Consider the following 20931-nt stretch of genomic DNA (forward strand, 5'->3'; position numbering starts at 1 on the left):
TAAAACATCAGATCCAAGTAATAAATCTAGAGAGAGATGTATAATAACTTTACATGGAAGACCATATATGATATCATTAAGGGAAATTACAAAAGGTATAAATCAATGGGGGGTAGGAGATGGAAGATTCACTTCCATTCTAAAGATGTTATGTAATCTCAAACAAATTTTTAGCAAATTTTTCTGTTTGTGTGCATGTGGGCATATGAGGAAATTTAAAAATTGATTCTAAAGTGTATATGGAAAGTCAAAGACACACAGACACTCAGGACAATGTTGAAAAAAAACCAAACCTGAGAAATTACTGTTTCATTTCTCAAAAATTAAACGAGGCTCAATTTGTACAAGTACTTGTTCCTGGTGCAAGGATAGATAAACAGACCAGTGGAGCTGAGTAGAAAGTCCAGAACTGGACCCAGACATGTGCATTCTTGTGATTTGTGAGCAGTGAGCCTTCACAGTGCACCAGAGATTGAGCAGCCTGTACAAATCGCCTTAGGAAGAAATATATTCTTACCTCTACCTGTCACCACAAACAGAAGTCTTTTTTTAAATATAGTTGTAAATGTGAAAATTGAAACAATAAAAATTTCTAGCAGAAAATGTCAAAAATATCTTAATAACTGTAAGTTAAGCAAAGTTTTCTTAAGCAGGAAAATCAATACTGTTGTAATGGGGAGGGGAACAACAGATGAATAAACACACCATTAAAAGGTAAACTGATCAAAGGTATTTGTAATCTATATGGCTATAGATGTGAAAATAAATCAATAGTCCAATAAATCAACAAAGTAAATGTAACAAATAATAAAGTATGTACTGATAAATATAAAATAGCAATAAATATAAAATAATTAAAAATTAATAAAGAAAAAGCAAATTATATGATAATGGACAAAGATTTGAACAGTCACTTCACAAAAGAGGATCTTGAAAAAGTACTTAATTTCAGTAATCAGGAAATACAAACCAAAGCCACAGTGAGCTGCCACTCAATACTCATGTGAATGCCTAAAATGCAAACACTTTAAGTTTGACTAGGAAAGTGGAATAACCAGAATTTTTACAGCCAGGGTGAGTAAAATTCTGTATAATGTTGAAAAATATCTTAGTACTGTGTGGGTCACTATGAAAGTTTTGAGACAGACTGTGTTAAAGAAGATTATTTCACTTCCAAGAAACATGGGTGACAGTGTTCTTTCTGATTCACCCATGCAAGGTTCCTGGGGGGATTGGTATTGCTGGGAGTGCTTTATTTGTGCAAAAATTTCATATATCTTGTTTTTTGTATGTCTTAAAACTTTCATAATGACCTACATATCTACTATAGGGTTAAATACATTTCACTTTTACGTGTGTATCAAATGGTAAAACAGACCCCAGGCATCAAAAGTCACCTCCAAGAATGTCCCCAACAAGGTTATTTTTAACAGTTACAAGCTAGAATGTACGTAAATGAACCCTGAGAGTGGAATTGATAAGTAAAATGTAACATTTTCATACAAGGTGGGTTGTATGTAAGGTGGGTTCTAAGATTGCAATATATGTAATATATTTATATACGTATATAAACACATACACACACGTACAAGGTACATATAAAACTCCCTGCCATCAGTGATTCTCCAAAAACAATCATCTGATTCTCAGCAATCATCAGCAATCATCTGATTTCTTTTCCAAATGTATTTATCTTCGTTCATTCTTTACAAGGTTTTTGTTTCTAGTCTTTATCTTAAACATTGTTATTGTTATTAAATTTTAAGCCTCTATAATTTTGCGAAGGCAAAAATTAGAAACCAAATGAACACATGTATATGTATAGAGAAAATAAATAAAAGAAAACAATTACTATGGAAGCTATACTTAGTGGCCTAATACGTACAGCAGAAAGGAAGCTCACAGTACCTTAGTACTATACTTAGTGGCCTAATACGTACAGTAAGAAAAGCAGAAAGGAAGCTCACAGTACCTTAGTACTATACTTAGTGGCCTAATACGTACAGTAAGAAATGCAGAAAGGAAGCTCACAGTACCTTCCGGACGGCAGCTGAACTCATCTGTTAATGATTACAGTGACCTGGGATGTTTAAAACCTTATGTCTGTGGCTTCCTGTACAGTCCTGTAAGAAGATATCAAATTTGTTTCATTATTTTTTTCTCTTAGAAATAATACGGGCTTAGTGATGTTTTCACATATAACATGAAAAAGACAAAATGCGTAGTTTTTTTTGTAATTCCACATGCCCACTGCACGCAGGAACCGTGCGTATTTCCCTCCATTTTTGGATCCTCAAGAACTATCATTGTGCCTGACACATTGACAACATGCACTAGATGCATGTTAAATAATATTTTTCAGTAGAAAATACTCATTTTTGTTATACTATGTGTAACATATTACATTATAGGAGATAAAAAAAATTAACATAAAGGTCTATGATTTTTATCATTTACCAATGTATCTGAAAAATGGCTTCATACATTTTCATTTAAAATATACCTCTAAACAGCATTTTATAACTCCATGACTAATATGTTAGTATCACAAAGTTATACTTATGACTAAATATATACTCTAAAAATATAGATTTGAAATGCACATGTGTGTGCCCGAGCATGTGTGTGTCTTGAGGTCCTGAGGACCTGCTTTGTGTCTGACATGCTGAAGACATTAAGTTTATACTTCCTGTGGGGACATAGATAAACATGTGAGCTACTAAAGTTATGCTTAAATCAATATTCAGTCACTGATATTCTTGTGAGGAAGATAAAATTGGCTAAAGTGACAGGCCAGGGGAAGATTGTAGGGGGCAGGGGGTGCTCTGCTTTAGCAGGGACATTCAGCCCACCTCTTGAAGAAGGTAATATCGGAATCGAGCCTGAATGAGGAAGACAGGGCCGTCTCCAGCAGGTCTAGGGAAGACAGTTCTGAGCCAAAGGAATAGAAAATTCAGAAACCCTGAGGTGGATAAAGATTCTGAACACTCTGAAACAAAGTGGAGATCTGTTTTGCGGGAAAACTGCATATGAGAGGGGTAATTCAGGGGGACAGATGTTGGTGAGGCAGACAGGGCACAGATGCTGAAAGCTTCTAAGTGGGCTAAGAGAAAAGCATAAACATGTAAAGTATTTTTATAATTTTATGCTTTAGAAAAATCACATGGACTGTTTAGTGAAGGACAGCTTTTCTGGTAGTTAAAAAAATATTATAATCACGATGACCTCGATAGAGGATTTGCAGTTTAAATGGTAGGAAATAGCTGATGTGAAGAAAGGAGAAACGGGCAGGCCGCTCGCTGAGCCATCAAGGGCGTGGAGAGAACGGGAAGAGAGCTGGAGGAAGAAGACACGACTCCTCGCGTTATATCAAATTTTAAATCCCCGTGAGTGGAAATGAGAAGTAATGATTCCATCCAAAGGTCTACAGCCCAGGTTGAGGAGGAAACGAAAGACAAAACAGAGTCGTTAACAGTCAACATGGGACCGGATGAGACGCCCAACAGTAGTGCACCCAGACAAGTAATGAGTATTCACATTTTTTGTAACCTGAAATCTGGATAAGAGAGAGATAGAATATGAAAGTCTTTTGCTACAAAATTTGCTATAGATGGGGCATAAACAGGGCATGTGTCTTTTAAATGAAGTGATGAGCTCTGGGAAAGTGGAAGTCCCCAGGGGCAAGTGCAATGAAAGTACTTGAACCACTGTAGACTAAATTCCCAGCTGAGACGGGGCCACCCTGAAAATATGGATGGAAGAGTGACCTTGCTTAACATAATAAACAACAGGATTGAACTTCAGTGGCTTCAAAAAAAATAGGTTATGGACCATGGATTTGTGCAAATGAGGGAACTGGTTGAAGTTAGGGCACTTGAATGGATGGACAAGGAAAAAACATACCAGCAAAGATAAGAAAAATGTCTCTGTCTAAGCCTGGGCCTGGGGACAGAGTAAAACAGGTGAGAACGTTCCTACCCTGGCCTCTTTTTGCATGTTTTCTGCTTTAATTTACACCATTCATGTGATTGTGGAAGGCCCTAACCAAGAAATGGTCATTAAAAAGTTATCCTGCTCTGCCTGCATATAGTCTCAGTAGCCAGAGCGTCCAATCTTTTGGCTTCTCTGGGCAAAAGAGGAAGAGTTGTCTTGGGCCACACATTAAATACAGACACTAACTAAAGCTGATGAGCAAAAAAAAAAAAAAAAAACAAAACCGCCCTGCATAATTTTCATATCTGCCACCACAAAGAAGCAAAACAGTCCTCACATCATAATCCTAATTGTGCAGTGGCCTTTTTCATCATCAAGTTCTCGCACAAATTTGGTTTTTGATACCAGAAATGACTTCAGACCATGTTGGAACCAGTACAACCTTTATAACATTGGCCTCTACTGAGCCATCTGAGTGCCGAAAAGTAAACGATGTCAGCAAGGTCAGCGTGGGTGTTTTCTAGGAATTCCTGCCATCGTCGATCATTCAAGCCCTGGTTCTTATGAAAAGCACAGTCTTAGGGCAATTTGCGTGACTTCATCCATGTTTTAAAGGTTTGGGGCATAAATTTCCTTGATGTGCTTTGCGGTGACACTTCATGAAATGTGAGTTTCAGGTGGGAATCCGTATCGTGTCCTGTTAATTTCACAAGTCCCTGTCTTTTACCTGCCATCACCAGAAGCACCATCAGTAATTATACCAGAAACGTTGACAATGGACAAAGAAAATCGCTTTAACCTATTTTTTATGGTTTCTTATAAACCTCTTGATTTAGTTGTCTCTCTTAATGGCACTAAAGAAGCCGTTTCTTCAGTGGAACCAAACTCGTCATCAGCACCTCTAATAAAAATGTCAAGTTGAGCCACATTCATAGCATCAGTGCTGTCGTCCATCACCAAAGCCTAAAGTTTAAAATTAGCAGCTTTATTCTCCAAACTTCTTTCGATTTTCCAGTTTCTTCAATTTGTCTTCCGATAATTTGGTGAGCCAAAATGATTTTAGAAATGTCCCCCTTTCTTTCTGGGCAAATTATATCTTCTGTGCTTTCCATACATTGCTTAAAAACTCACCATTACTAAATGGTTTGGATTTTTTTTTTTTTTTTTTTTTTTGCTACTAAATTCTTACAATGGAATCTGAGTTTTAGCTTTTTGAAAAAATTAATGCTGAGAAGATAAGACTTTTTTTCAGTTCTGCTTTTTGTCCATATGCCACAATCCTTCATATGTAACAAATTTGGCAGCATGTTTTTGCATGTAAGACCTTTTCAAATTATAGCCTTTGAAAACTTGCACAAATTCCCTACAAATTAAGCAGAGCACCTTACTATTTGTCTCAACAAAAAAAGTAGTCACCTGTCCACTTTTTATTGAGCAATCTTTCTTTCACCTTTAGTTTTTCTTTTATGGGGGGTTCTATTTTTTTTTAAGATATTGTAGAAGCCAGGCTGGGATTAAAAAAGTAATCATAGATAAGGGACTATATTTACTTTTATTATAAAAAAAACTTTACGAGAAAAGAGAAACCAAGTTTTGGGCTCTTCCACATCTCCACTGTTGATGCCAGGCAAGGCAAAGGGCCAATTGTAAAATGCAGGGGGGGATATGTGAGGCAGGGCCGAAGTGTGAAAATACCACTAATAATCTAACCAGAAGGCTTAGCTGACTTCTAAATAACGTGAAACACCTAGTCTTGAAATCGTAGGTTGAAATATCATTGATATTTGCTGCCACATCAAGTCACCACAAACACATGTAATGTCTGATGGTGTTAATTTCACTATCGTCCCTTGGAACATAACTCACTGGAAGCCACACCCTGCCTTAAAATTGAAGCCACACATATGTACAAATAGGGAGAGCGCATGTATGTTTATTTTATGTGACATTGTGCGTGACATTGTCTACAAAGTTTATGCTCGAGAACCATGCTATCAGCTTCCACCAGAAAATCATAGGAAAATCCCATAATGTTGTAAGTAAGTTTATGATTTTGATGGCCACATTCAGAGCCATCTTGGGCCCTCTGCAACCCGAGGGCCACAGGTTGGACACCCCTACTGTCAACAAAATAACTACAGACTGAGACCACCAAAGATATTCATATATGAAGTAAGGCTTTTAGCAATGAGCCCACAAAATTATAATACACATATATTTATCCCCCAAGAATTTCAAATAGTAGCATCATTATAAAACTCAGGTAATAGAATTTATTATATCCATTCTAAATAAGTTTTAAATTGTTAAAGGGAACAAACCAAACTAATAGAACACCGTTGAAACAGTGCAGGGATATTTGAGAAAGAGCCCAACAAAACTGGTACAAATGAAAAGTGGATTCATTTCTACTAAAGATTTCATTCATTAGCTAGCAGACAGAGATGGAGGGAAAATAACCAGTATATCTAAAAACATAAAGCAGAAGCCATAATGTAGTACAGAAAGAAAAAGAGACAAAATATAGAAGAAATATTAAGAGTTATGGAAAAATAGAATAAGAAAGAAAGGAGAGAATGGGGAAAACAATGTTCAAAAAGATAATGGCAGATACTATAATTTTTACACTGTGAATGATTAGATTCAGACATCACAGTAAATCCCCCACAAGATAAACTCAGAAATAAAACTTGAGTTTATTTATACTGTAGCTTACTCATATTGGCAGGAGAGACTGAAGTCATGACATGCTTTTTGTCAAACAGATGTGTTCTACAGTGTCAGTATCAGCAAATAGCTTCCTCTCCTCTTTCAATTCATGGGGGAAATGGTGCTTTTTTTTCAAGGTCAGGGACTCGGTCTGTGCTGTTGGTATCAACCTCTTCTGGCCTGTTCAGGACATTGTTTTATTCATATCACTTCTATTTTTGACATCTCTATTCATTACCTTTTTCCTTCCTTACCTTTGTTGCCTGCAGACATAATTAATCCTCCTCCTACATAAAAATGAAAGCTCTGCCTTTTCCTGTTTGCACCTTTAGCAATCACTTGGTAATTCCCTTTTATTCTCGTTAAAATTCTCATGTAGTTAGCAATATTTGCTACATTGTTGGTAGTATTTGTTTGACGATCTCTTTTTGGCCCATAGCAGCCTGACTTCGGAAATCCACATGCTACCAAAATTTATCTTACTTAAGTGCAAGAAAGACCTTTCTTCCCGAATCCATTAGATTTTATTTTTAGTTCTGTTGCATGCCTTTTCTTTTTGAATGTGGCCCAAGCATTCTTGCATATGCCTTCTTTGATATTGTTCATTTTTTGAGATTCAGAATGCCATTCTCCTCATCCTTTCTTTCATTCTTTTTTTTTTTTTTTTTTTTTGCAATTTTTGGCTGGGGCTGGGTGTGAACCCACCACCTCTGGTATATGGAGCCTGTGCCCTACTCCTTGAGCCACAGGCACCGCCCTCCTGGTCCTTTCTTTAACACTCTGAAGCTGTCTTTTGAGAAATCCAAAGGGGCTCACGTGACATGTGAGGCAGGGCCGACCCGTGAAAATGCCACAGCTTAGCTTCCGCTTCCCTTTCTGCTTTCAGCCCATGTATGTTTCACTCTGCTTCTTGTCCCAGGAATTTCACCCACTCTCATTATTTTAATACAATGTACTTTTTTTTTAAAAAAAAATTCACTCCACATTCTTTTTCTCTCCCACAATCATCTCACTTTGAATATCTCCTGTCTTCCCAACACACACCCTGCCCTGGCGTCTACCTGTTTCAGATGTCATTCTGAATCCCTCTCCTGGCTCACAGCCAACCTCTTACCAATTTCAACTAGGTCTACCTTTCAAATATGTCTCCACTGAGCATGTATTTTCCTTTCTCTCTGTTGCAATTACCAATTATTATAAATAAACAGAGCCCTCATTGTCTCCTGATTGGAATATTAAGCAGGCTTCCAACTGGTCCAACTCATTCCGAGTTTGAACACTTAGATCTAACCTCACTGGCACAAATGTATTTACAAAGACTGAATCATTATTTGGTTTGGGCAGCTTAAAAAATTTTCTGTAGGGTCCCTACCAGGTGTAGGATAAAGTCCAAGCTCCCAAACTGACAGACTACACACTGTAAATTGTCACCTGCTAACCTCCACACTCATCTCTTACCATTTTTGCAATGTCTTTTCCTTAGTCCATTTTGTGTTAAATACAACAGAACACCTGAGGTTAGGATGTTTATAGAGAACGGAAGTTTACTAGGTCACATGCAGGCCTGAGGCTCCAGGGAGTGGCCCGGCTTCTGGCTTGGGCTTTCTCGCTGCACAAGGTGACAGGGAAGCCACATATCCCTAGACACAAAACCAGAGGGGCATCAGAGCATATAACAACCCACTCTCACGGGAACCAATCCATCTCCATGAAAACTAATCCTTTCTGCCAAAGGAAGAGCTCAGTGTAGAATGTGAGAACAGCAACCAGCCCTTTGTGAGGGATCCGCCCCAGGATCCAAACTCCTCCCACCTCTCAACACTGTCACATTGGAAATTAAATGTCAACATAGTTTTAAAAGAGACAAACAAATCACATTGAAACCAACAGTATTTATGTTCTAGCTGATTCAAAAACATAAGTGTCCAAACTAAAGGTGTTTGGGGCTCCAATCTCGGTCTCTGGAATTTCTCTGATATGAATTCGGTCCCCCCCCCCTTTTCTTTCTCCTCCTCCTCCTCTTCCTTCCATCCTCCTCTTCAGCTTCTTTTTAATCTGATGAATGATCATTCACTTGGTGGCTCAGATACTATTCCCAGAAGTCTGCCCTCTTGGTAATTTGTCTTCCCCTATCCACAAACCAAAGCCGTTGTAAGGGCCTCTTCCATTATTGTGCCTGATACTCTGTGGGAATCTGTTTTGTTGTTGTTTCTTTTATCCTTTCTCCTTCCCTTCCTCCCTCTTCCCCTCCCTTCATTCCTTTCTTCCTTCCATCCTTTCTTTCCTTCTTTGAGTAGAAACCGGAAGCCTTTGTTTTAATTCATCTTTACATCTCAGTCACCTAGCACAGCACCTGACACACAATCAGTGCTCAGAAAGGATCCATTTAACTGACACTGTCTGCCTCCACACACCTCTCTCCCAGTGCCGGGTGATGATAGATGTAGAGTTACTGCAGATTTGTTCATTATTTCTTCCTCTTGGGTTTCCAGGCACTGTGAGCATGAGTGTGAGTGTGTGTTTCTCAATAGGTGCTGAATAAATGACATAATTACTGGGAGCTGAATGCAGAGGTATCCTCAGCTCCTCCTTTGCTCCTTTGTGTCTCTGTGCTCTTATTTTCTCTGCCTCCACTTGGGAGGTCTCTTTCCATTGGAAAGAAATTTTAATGGTTATTTACCTTTTTTGTGTTTTTGCCTTCTCATTATGTTCCATTTCACTACACCAGAAATTTGGTATAAAGCTCCATGCTACCCTTGCACACTATTTTAATTAATAAAAAAAGTTCATTGAATAATTTGCGTTATTCAATGTGGGTAAGTGGTAGGCATATATTACCCTCAATTTATTTATATTTAAACATTATAACAACATCAATAATAACCATTATTAAGTTAATATTACAGTTAAGGAAATTGTGTATGAAACCGTCTCCACTATGGAGCAATCAGGATTTGAATATAAATCTGAGCTCAAAATTTATATTCTTTTCACTTAGCATCTTTGCCTTCATTCTTCTGCTGAGTAATTTTTAGTTCCTGTTTCTGGCACATTGCGGGAGATTTGGATACAAAATTTTCTACTCCCCCAAAATATCAAAACCTCATGGTTTTACTTAATTCTCCATCTCTACGTTGGGATGTAGCCATTGGTTTTCTCAGACGTGTTCTGCTCCTCTTCCTCTCCCCTTGTCTGTTTACTTGTCTTTCTTTCACTCTGCCGTTTATCCAAGTCACCTTTCTCTTAGATCCAGCTTCTCTTTTTCCTGAAGTCCAAACATAAATCTAGTGAATACCCACAAACAAAACTTTCCTAAAATGGAACTATTACGTACACAAAGATTCCACCAGGATCTCACCAGGTGACACCATTTAAGTAGGCTACATAATTCTTAAAGATATAATCTACTGTTTATATATTGTTCACCTTAAACATGCCCACATTAAAAGATAGCTGTTGTCGTTGTTACCCTGTGCACACGAATATTTGCTTGATCTTTTGGTGATGGTGGTGATGAGGATGAGGATATATGATTAAGCAATGCTTGGTTTGATAATCTCGTCTTTTAAACCAACCAACGTCCATTAGAAACAGACCCTTTACATTCATGACATTTGGCTTGAGCAAACAATTTCACCTGATTGCTTATCTATATGATAGACAGGCTTCAACAACCAAAGTCAAGCAAAATGAGCTTGTTTAAAAGTTGAAAATTGATTCATTTAGATTTAGTTTGAATAAAAGTTGAAATTTTTAATTTAGATTTAGTCTGCTTAAGGTTAACTGTGTGGTATGAATTTCTGTATAGTCATTTTTTTACATTCAAGCTCCGTAAAATATTCTGAATATCTACTTCTAAGGCTCTCCTGTACTCAAGCAAGACGCCTGCAGTGTGACTGCAGTGATCCCAAGATGGGGTGGATATTAAGGCAGATGAGCAAAGAAGCTGTTGAACACTAGAAAGATGCATTGATGTATTTCATAAAATGTGTTTGTCAAGAGATAATAGGATGGTGATTTATTTGTAGAGATAGCAATTAGAATGTTACTGAAGTTGCTAAATAGCCTGGAATACTTAGAATGAATCCACAGGGTACTAGGTTATTCACACTCATTTAGCTGTATCTCACCAACCTATTGATTTGAGTTACTTCACGGAAGTATAGAATACCATTTTCTTTAATCATCTCATGACAAATTTTTGAGTCAATATTCTTAAACTATTTTGATTTTTTTTTTCATTTTGAGGGCATTAAGAAAAGTATAAAAATGTCGCATTGAAAATGATATCTTCATCATCATAACCACTCACCCTTACTTTAGCCTATTTTGGGCCTTTTAAAAAGGAATTAAAAATTATAAATAAACTACACTTCCCATTCCTATTCTCTACATCGGCAGAGGCAGTGAAAACACGAATTTGGTGTATATATAATTCATGCAAGAACCTGGACTCTCAGTTCTTAGGCCTCTTCATTCTCAACCACCTTTTCTCCCATCCTACACCAACTGCCCTGCCTTATAGTTTTACTCTAGATTTGGTCGTTTCTAAGAATGAACTCACTTCCCTGTCTCTCTCTCTCCAGCTTGCTCACTGAACTCGTACCCTGTCTCCAGCACGGAAAGGAGCGTTCTGTCATCTTACTTACTTGTCCTTCTTTCCGGTTTTACAGAATTTAGATACGAAGGGTCAAAATAAGCACTTTTAAATAACATGCAAGACCTGTTTCTCTGACTTCACAAGCCCCATTGCTGAACTAAACCAGCAGCTTATGTCGTAGAACTTTTCTTAGCTGAATGTGGCTAAAATAAAACATGACTGTGCTAATTAGTCTCACTTGGGAGGGATCCTGGTTTGGTAGGCCCTAAAGTTCATGGCATTGGGGGCAATTTATGGAAAAGAATAAAAATAAATAATAATTATATAATGACTCATGCCTGTAATCCTAACCCTCTGGGAGGCTGAGGTGGGTGGATTGCTTGAGCTCACAAGTTCCAGACCGGCCTGAGCAAGAGTGAGACTCTGTCTCTACTAAAAACACAAAAACTGAGTCAAACAGATGGCTTGAGCTCAAAAGTTGGAGGTTGATGAGTTCTGATGATGCCATGGTACTCTACCGAAGGTGACAGCTTGAGACTCTCTAAGAAAAAAAAGAAAAAATGGCGGCACCTGTGGCTCAAAAGAGTAGGGCGCTGGCCCCATACGCTGGAGGTAGTGGGTTCAAACCCAGACCCAGCCAAAAACTGCAAAAAAAAAAGAAAGAAAAGAAAAGAATATATATAGTATTATGAATACAAACTGCCCTAGTTACTTGAAGAACGCTTTACTAAGTGTACATTATTTAAGAAAAAGAATGGTCATAATCGTGGTTAAAGTATCTTATTTTTACCAACTTAAAAACATGTATCACCACGTGAAAATTGCTAGGGACAGTCCAAGGACCAAAGGACTTTGAAAGGGGCCTGGCCAGCTCGAGTTCATTAAGTTGTTAAGTTTCATTAGCATTACAACGAATTTGCTTCTGAGTAAAACTTAAATTCTAAGACTACAAATCTTTTGTGATACTCAGCACTGCCAAGAAATTTCTAGACAATTTAGCTTTTCCGTAATTGCTTCTTAGCTACTCCTCCTCTTCAATCCTCATGCTCACATCACCCACCTTTTAAGCTAATCATCTTCTTCAAAGAGAGTATAGATGAAATCAAATAAGAATGACCTCTTTCTGTTACTGATTTACTTGTACACAACACAAATTCTCTCCTCTTTCCCATTATTCCTCATTTCTCTCTAACAACATACGAACGTTGCGTAATATTGCTCAAGTTACAGAATAAGCAAACCCAGAACAAACCTCAGTCCTGCCTTCTATCTTGTCTCTCTCTTCTTTATAGCAAATCTTATCAAAATAAACACTCCTGTTTCTAGGAACTCAGATTTCATTCTGTATTCAACCTGTTCCAAACAGGCTTTTCTCAGAGTGTCCTATTCTGGATCTATGATCAATTTTTCTCATCAATTTGAGATTTTCTTTTATTGTTTTCTTGCATTTAGTTTTGCTTGATTACATTATCTGATGGTAGTTTGTATAAAATTTCCTTATACACAATTTGTCTATTCTACCTGAAAACTTTAGAATTTTCTATCTTATTTCATTTCACATTTCAGTGTTTAGGAATGTGGTGTGTGTGTGTGTGTGTACAGGTGTGTACAGGTGTGTGTGTGAGAGAGGGAGAGAGATTTATCCCATTTTGCACTAAGACTTTCCAATTTGATGACCCATGTTGGTTTGTTTTCAGTACGAAAAATGCTTCAAAATAATTTTGTTTCCTACACATCTTCTTGATCCTATTTCCTATGATGTTTCAATAGGGATCTGATAGTTGATGTTAATTTCTTTTTGTAATTCTGCATTTTTCTTTAGATATTTTGAAAACATATAGTCAGAGGCATTGAAGTGAATTATTATTTCATTCTTTTCGGATTATTTCTTTGGAAATCTATTTTGTCTTATCTCTTCATGATTTTCACATTAAATTATATTTCATGAGATTAATGTTGCTGCGTCAATGTTTATTTTCACATTTCCTGAGTAATTTACTCATAAGTCTCTCCTCTTGCAGGGAGTACTGGGTCCTGGTTTTTAAATATAATCTGGTGATTTTAATAGGTGTACTTTAGATAGTTATATTAGGTTTGTATTACAAGCTCAAGAGTGACACCATTTAATTTTGAAACATGTTTAGATAATGATAAATATTTCTAATAAAATCTGGTGTTAATTAATTTTCATTTTCCTTTTTTTAAAATTTCAGAATATGAAGGGATATACGTGTTCTGCTTGCAGACTCTGTTCTGGTACAGAGTGAGCACATGTATAGCTATGCCCTTCACTCAGCTGGTGTGCCCTGCACCGAATAGGTGGGAATTTACCCAGCAGCCCCAGCCAGCCTCCCCACAGCTTGATTTTCCTTGAGATTTATTTCCATATATGCACTTTGGTGTTGATCAGTTAGTTCCAGTTTGGTAATGAGAATATGTGTTTGTTCCTCCACTCCTGTGCTATTTTCCTCAGAAGAATGGTTTCTAGTTTGATCCAGATTGTCACAAAAGATGCTAGAAGTCCAGTTTTTTATGTCTGAGTAGTACTCCATGGTACGCACATACCACAATTTATTAATCCATTTAGGTATGATTGGTGGGTACTCAAGTTGTTTTTGCAATCGAGAATTACACTACAATAAACATTTGAGTGCAGGTGTCCTTTTTATAAAATGATCTTTTATCCTTTGGGTATATTCCCAGCAGTGGGACTGCTGGATCAAATGGTAGGTTTTCCTTAAGTGACTTTATTTTTGTATTATCATCCTGAGAATTACCCATGCCTATTTTAGCAAAAATATAATTATTATGGGAAATTAATTACTATGGAAAACTACTCAGGAAATGTGAAAATAAACATTGGTGCAGCAACATTAATCTCATGAAATATAATTTAATGTGAAAATCATGAAGAAATAAGGCAAAATAGATTACAAAAGAAATAATACAAAAAGAATGAAATAATAATTTACTTCAGTGCCTCTGACTATATGTTTTCAAAATATCTAAAGAAAAAATGCAGAATTATAAAAAGAAATTAACATATCAACTATCGGACCCCTATTTAGCAAAAAATTAATTACTATTTACATTTATCCCATTTTTTGTAGTTGCCCAGATCCTTAGTTTTACTTTCAAATAATACATCGTCACAATCAGTGCTTACCAGGGCTTTCCAGAAAATATCCAGCCACGTGTGTCTCTATTTTCCATCGTATATGGCTGGATACTTTGGGGACAGCCCTCATCTTTCAAGTATTTCTCATTTATTTCTGTCCTTACACCTTCGTGTTTCCCCTTTTGGTTTACTTTCTGTGTATCTGAAGTGATTCTTTAGCCTTTGCTTTCTCTAGTCTTTACCCCATTTTTATTCTTTATCCCCATTTTTATTCCTTGTCCGCATTTTTATTCTTTAATCCTCGTTTTCATTCTTTCTGCGAAATAAAGGGGATGTTCTCTCTCACTCTCCCCACAGTATTTTAATGAGAGCTAAGTGGGAAGTTTTCTTCTCCTACACTGATTTCACTCCTCAATCTTCAGTAACAATTTGGCAGTGTACGGAATTGTAGCCTGGCCTTTATTCTCCCCTAGCTTTGAAGATAATTATTTTCTTCTGGAGTCTGTTACATCAATGTACGTGTCTTTTTCATGTGTGGTTCCTCTCTATTTTTTTCTGTATCTTTAATATTCTAATGTTTTATACTATCTTTAGGTATAGTTTTACTTTTTATTTTTGTAAAATTCAGTACTGAAAAACCATTGCGTTATCTGATCCTGGTCCATAGTTCTAGTTTTTGTTCTAGTCTAGAGAATCCTCTAGTCTTCCCACAGATTTTCTCAACATTGTTCTTTCTGCAGATCAAAAGGGATGTTGCTTAACACACACACACACACTCACACTCTCACACACTCACTCTCTCTCACACACACACACTCCCCTTCAAGCACGAACTGTGTATGTGTTCACTAGGACACATACCTATACAAACATACACATACACACGTATATATGCATACACAAACACGCATATGCCCAGATAAACAGACAACAAACACGTAAGTTACGTAGACACAGACACAAATATTCATGTGTACACAAACATAAACCCCCGAGGACTCACAGGGGTACACACTCTCTGTGGGCACAAGCACACACACATTGTGTATGCATGCAAGCACTCTTACACACACACTCATGCTGCACTACTTTTGGATTCATTTCTTAGTACTTTATGTCTATCTAATCTAAAGTTCTCTTTGACCCAACTCAGTTTGGAGTTCTTTGGGTCTATTCCAAAACAATTTTCATTATTCACTCCCTTTTTATAATTTTCTGTCTTCCACATCTACCAATTTTTGTTTTATTTCACTGTGTGCCACTTTTTTTCTTTTATAGTAGTAGTTATTTATTCGCTTATATGTTAAGCAATTTAAACATGTATTTCAGGTTCTTTGTTAAAGTGTTTTATAAAACTAATTATTGGGTGGCACCTGTGGCTCAAAGGAGTAGGGTGGCAGCCCCATATGCCGGAGGTGGTGGGTTCAAACCCAGCCCAGGCCAAAAACTGCAAATAAATAAATAAATAAATAAATAAATAAAAAGGCTATTAAGAGCAGATTAAATTCATGATCTAATTGCTGGGTCTTTGGAAACAAGGTATTTCTTAATATGGCTTATGTCTTTCTTTAAAGTATCCTGACCTAAATAAGCAGTTTTCTCTCTTTCTCTCTCTCTCTCCTTCCCAGTCTCTCTCCCTCCCTCCTTCCCTCTTTCCCTCTCTCTCCCCACCTCTCCCTCTCCCTCCTACTCTCTTGGTCATACACTCACATCCCTCTCCCCATCATACACACATCTTCTTCCCAATTAAAGGTTTGTCATTGCTTCTTTCAGCTGCTGCTTGATCTCAAACCACCAGTATTTAAAGTCTACCATTTATGGTGATCTTTTCAAATTCCCAGTGATCATCCTAAGAAAATATAGGGGGTAACACTGAAGTGGCTACTGATAGATACAGAAGGCAGATTGGTCTCAGGATTGGTTCTTCCCAATGCTCTAGCTCCTAGCTCTACAAATGTACAGCCTTAGGCAGTGAGGCGATCCTTCCATAGGCAAGCACAGCACATGCAGCTCTGCTGTGAATTAGCAAACCTGGTGCTGGGCACTCATCTGCTAGAATACCTTCAGCCAGTGTCCTGCTGCGTCTCCTCTGTTGCTTTGATTTTCAATCACAGTTTATTCTACAGAGATGATTACATTATTTGGTGAGCCTACCTATGCTTCCTGCATGCCCAGATGTGTTTGCTCTTGTTTCTGCATCATCCTACATCCTACTTTGGAATAGACATGATTGAGAGATAAGTGCAGCTCATCACCAGCTGATTTGGCCATATTGATTCGGTCTTCTCTGTGTTCTGTTAAAGGAGGGTTAATTGTCCCTATTTATCATGACTGTACCCTCTTAAGCAATGCCGAGTGCCAATAAACATATTCTCAGGGACATCCTACATCTACTTAATCAGATCCTCAGAGGGAAGCCTGGGAATCTGTGACTTAATAACCTCCCTATGTGAGTCTCATGCATATGCAAGCTGTGGAAACACTGCTCTGGTCAGTACTGGGACTCTGCTTCCTGGTTGCAAATTAGAATCACATATGGGGCTTTAAGATGGTGACACTGGATCTTTACCCAAGATCAATTACATCACAGTTTGGAAAGCACTAAGTCTTACTAAATGCTTTGCTGGTGAGTGTGCCATGCAGCTAGGGTTGGCAACCAGTTCAAGAGATTTTTAGTAGGGATGATTTTGTACCTTTAGGAGGAAACATTTGGCAACGTCCTACATGTCTGATACCTACTACTTCCTTCCTGTGGTTGGAATAAGGGATTCTGAGCTGTGCTCTTGTGCTTTATGTAACATAAGAGTATGGAGTATTTACACTGGGCCTCAAAGTGGTTGGGTTCCAGGGCAACCGATCTCTGGAGACATTTATGGTTGTCACAACTGAGACAGTTCTGCTGCATCTAGCAGGGAGATGCTGTGTAGGACATGGCCCCATCAGAGAATTATCTGGCCTCCACGTCAGTAGTGCTGAGGTTGAGAATCTGCCCTGCTGAATGCTGTGGTTTTGGTCCAAGCTCTTCAGCTGTTTCACTTTATAGAAGTCAAACGGAGATAAGAAGGGATTTTGAACGTTATGAAAGCCAAACGTGTGGATGCCCCAAGCCATGTTCACCTATACTCTGAACTTTCTGAGACTGGGAACAGTCTAACAATTTGGAGGTAACCAATGGAGGTAACGGAAAACTAAATGGAGATTTCAACTTGTAGTTCATTGGCTATTTTGTATTTTCATTGCTTTTTTTTTCTATTATTAAATATATCTGCCTCAATATCTACTCTCTTGGAATAACCATATTGATCTTTTTGCTTTATTTTTACAGTATAAAGAATAGAACAGAATATGAGTCTGAAATAAAATCTTTGTTAAGAGTGAAGGCAATGAATGATGAAGTACTCAAACAGCTCTTTAAGGAGGCTTATCATATCGGTTCTATTTACCACCTAACCAGACATAAAGTAGAGGAGGTAGAAATTAAAATATCCGAAGTGAGAAGAAAATTTAAGGTAGGGTATCTTTGGGTTCTTCTTAGTTATGAAAAAACAAAAGTAATATATTGGAATTTTACTGATTTAATCTTCGAGGTCTTTTCAAAACATCACTTGTGATAAATCACCTCTCTCCAGGGGTCTGGCTTGAATAGACGATAAAGACTCAAAGTAGCTAATCAACCCTTGTTTCTACTTTTTGCTGTGCTGTCTGTCCTCAACCATAAACTCCCTGCAGCACCGGGAGTGTGGTGCTCTGTTCAGCTTAATCTTCACATCCAATACCTGCTAATTCCTCCCCCTGGTAGGAATGAGGGATTTTGAGATGTGCTCTTGTGCCTAATGTAACACAGAATAAGAAGTACCTCGTTGGGCCTCCAAGTTGTTGGGTTCCAGAGCAAAGGGCAGTTTGCAGCCCTCACTGCTGTAGCAGTAGCTGCTCACCTGCCTCAAACCCACTTCTGAGTGAGACAGCTGATGCACAGCAGCTCCAAACCATCTGTTGGAGAGCTTTGGAAAGTCAGCTGCATGTTCCTGCACCTGAGGGGCCACTTCCACAGGCTGCTGTCCTCTGGCATATGCCCACAGTTCTCCCGTCTTAGACATTTTCTTATTAAAGACTTGTGAGCAAGAAACCCACTTTAAACAAGTCCAATCTTGTCCCAAACCTGTTGCTAGCACGGTGTTCAGTGAAGACTTTCCCCTGGGCTGTCTGCATTTAAGACATGTGCATTGTCTGCCGGTAAACGTTTCTGTCCAGAAATGGGGTGATGTTTCCACATTGAATCTGCCTGTTGAGTTGACTTGCTGTGCAGGACCTACATCTCCCCCAGTGGGTACGAACAGGTTCAGCACCTCTAACGTTAGTGAGCAAGGTCAACGTTATACGGAGTAAAAATTAAACTTAAGATGATTCTTAAAATATAAGACACACAATTATGTACTCATATCCTTTAGCAAAGACAGCAATACCAAAGATGTCTAAATTTTTTTCATTAATATATGCTTCTTTATGGTGATTAGTTAATATTCTTTCTTTGAGAATATCACTAAAGGCCTATTTATTCAATCATTTGTCCACTCAATGTATTTTATTTTTTTCAACGGACCGGAAAGCTTTGTCATCATTCACGTGTGCTTCCCAGGGCTGTCACAAACTGCATATAATTATCAGGCATGGTGTTTCATTCATCAGAGGTATTTGCTTATTGAAAAAGATGTTTATTGAATTATTTATTTTTCTAAATATTTATGATGGCATAAAGTAGAATTTATGGAGCAAGTGCAAGTTGATGCAGCTCTACCAGACTTGCTTTGCCAACTCAAAATAGAGTGCTCCTCCTGGTTTTATTTTTTAGTAATTTAATAATTTTACATATTTGTGGAGTAAATAGTGATGTTTTAATACATGTAATGTGTGTTGATTAGATCAAGGTAGTTACTATATTTGTTATCTCAAACATCGGTCATTTCTTTGTTTTAGGTATATTAAGTATCACCCGTCTAGCTATTCGAAAATATATAATATGGTGTTTTTGCTACAATTGTCCTACAGTGTTACAGCATACTAAAACTTCTTCCCTCTGTAGAAGTAAACATCCATAAACTTCTTCCCTTGTGATTTTGTATCTTTTAATAAATCTCTTTGATACCTCACTTCTCCCTACCTTTCCCAGCCTCTAGTATCTTCTCTTCAGTTTTTTGCTTATTGGGGCTCAACCTTAACATGTTAGGGTTGTTAGTTAGCTGATCAACCCTGAGCATCTACCTTCTGTTTCTGGCTTCTTTAACGAAATGTTCTCTAGTTCTGTCCCCGTTTCTGCACATGACAGCATTTCATTCTTTTTATGGCTGAGTAGCATTCCACTGTGTACACAGACCGTATTTATTTTCTTTATCTGTTCATCTATTGTTGGACTCCTAGGCTGATCCTTTACCTTGACTATCATGAACGCTACTGCCACAGACATGGGGGTACAGATGTGATTGCATCTGTCACTGGAGAATTACTGTGTTCCTTGGTAGGTATCTTGTTTCCTGGCTTTTCGTTGTTTGATGTGTCCCTATGTTGATTTTCATGCATCTGCTGGAAGATGAATCTTTGTTAATTTTATGGACTGTGTTTTGGGGGAAATACTGTTTTCATATATATATAGGGTTTAGACTGTCAGTTCAGTAGGGTTCCCTGGATTTGGTTCTGGGAGTGTGGTAGTGCAGTTTCCATGTACTTTCTGCAGATGTAACCCACACTAGTGATGTTTGGAAGAGTCTTGGTAGCCTAGGCTGAGAGGACTTGTGGTTGTGATACTGCGGCTTTGCTGGGAGTGGGCTCAATGGGATGTTTCTCGTGCCTAGGACATGGGCGCAAGGCCAATCAGCTGTCCTGGAGGTGTGTCTGCTGGGTCATCCTATGGGACTGTTCCTCAGGCCGAGGATGTGGCTGTGTGGTTTCTCAGCTAGCTTCAAGCATATCTGCTGAGCGTGGCTGCCATGCTATCTCTCAGGGCCAGAATGTATGCACACAGCTGCTCATTTCACTTGGGGCAGCCTGTAGGGCTGTTGCTCAGGCACACGGCTGCTGGTCAAGTCTGGGCATATGTCTACCAGGGGCAGCTTGTGAGGAACTTTCTTAGATCCTACATGAAGGTGCAAGGTCTCTGGACAGGCCAGGGGTGTATCTGCAGGCACAGGTGCTGATGGGCTGTTTCTCAGGCCCGGTGTATGGGTTGATAGCCCCTCTGCTGACCTAGAGACGTATTAGCTGTTTGTTGTCTCAAGGACTTCTCCTGCTTGAAGGAAAGGACACCAGTGGTTTGGGCGGCTCAAGGAAAGGCTTTCCCTGGACCAGTTTGCAGACTCTTCCTCCAGCTAGAAGTGTGGGCAGTGGGGAGTTGGTTTCCCAGGCACCTCACAGCTGGAGTTGTGGTGTTCAGCTGCATGGGTGGGTGGCTATCATGAAGATAGAGCTCCAGTGGTGGAGGTGAAGTAGCTACTGGCCCCTGGAGAAGAGTGTCCTCCAGAGGTGACTCTGGCATCACTGTGCACCACTCTGCAGTAGCTGGGCTCAGTGGGTGGGGAGC

At 38.5% G+C, this 20931-nt stretch overlaps 1 protein-coding gene across 1 annotated transcript in view; it reads left to right on the forward strand.

The window, feature by feature from the left end:
- Window positions 1–20931, forward strand: part of CCDC178 (coiled-coil domain containing 178) — a 388120-nt gene that overhangs the window by 93811 nt on the left and 273378 nt on the right. The window contains exon 12 of the mRNA XM_023510168.1: window positions 17686–17869. Coding sequence (XP_023365936.1) covers window positions 17686–17869 — 184 coding nt within the window. The remainder of the gene's footprint in view (window positions 1–17685; window positions 17870–20931) is intronic.

The sequence above is a fragment of the Otolemur garnettii genome, unplaced genomic scaffold (genome assembly GCF_000181295.1).
Source record: "Otolemur garnettii isolate 467f Iridium unplaced genomic scaffold, OtoGar3 scaffold00012, whole genome shotgun sequence".
In the NCBI taxonomy this organism is placed as follows: Eukaryota; Metazoa; Chordata; class Mammalia; order Primates; family Galagidae; genus Otolemur; species Otolemur garnettii.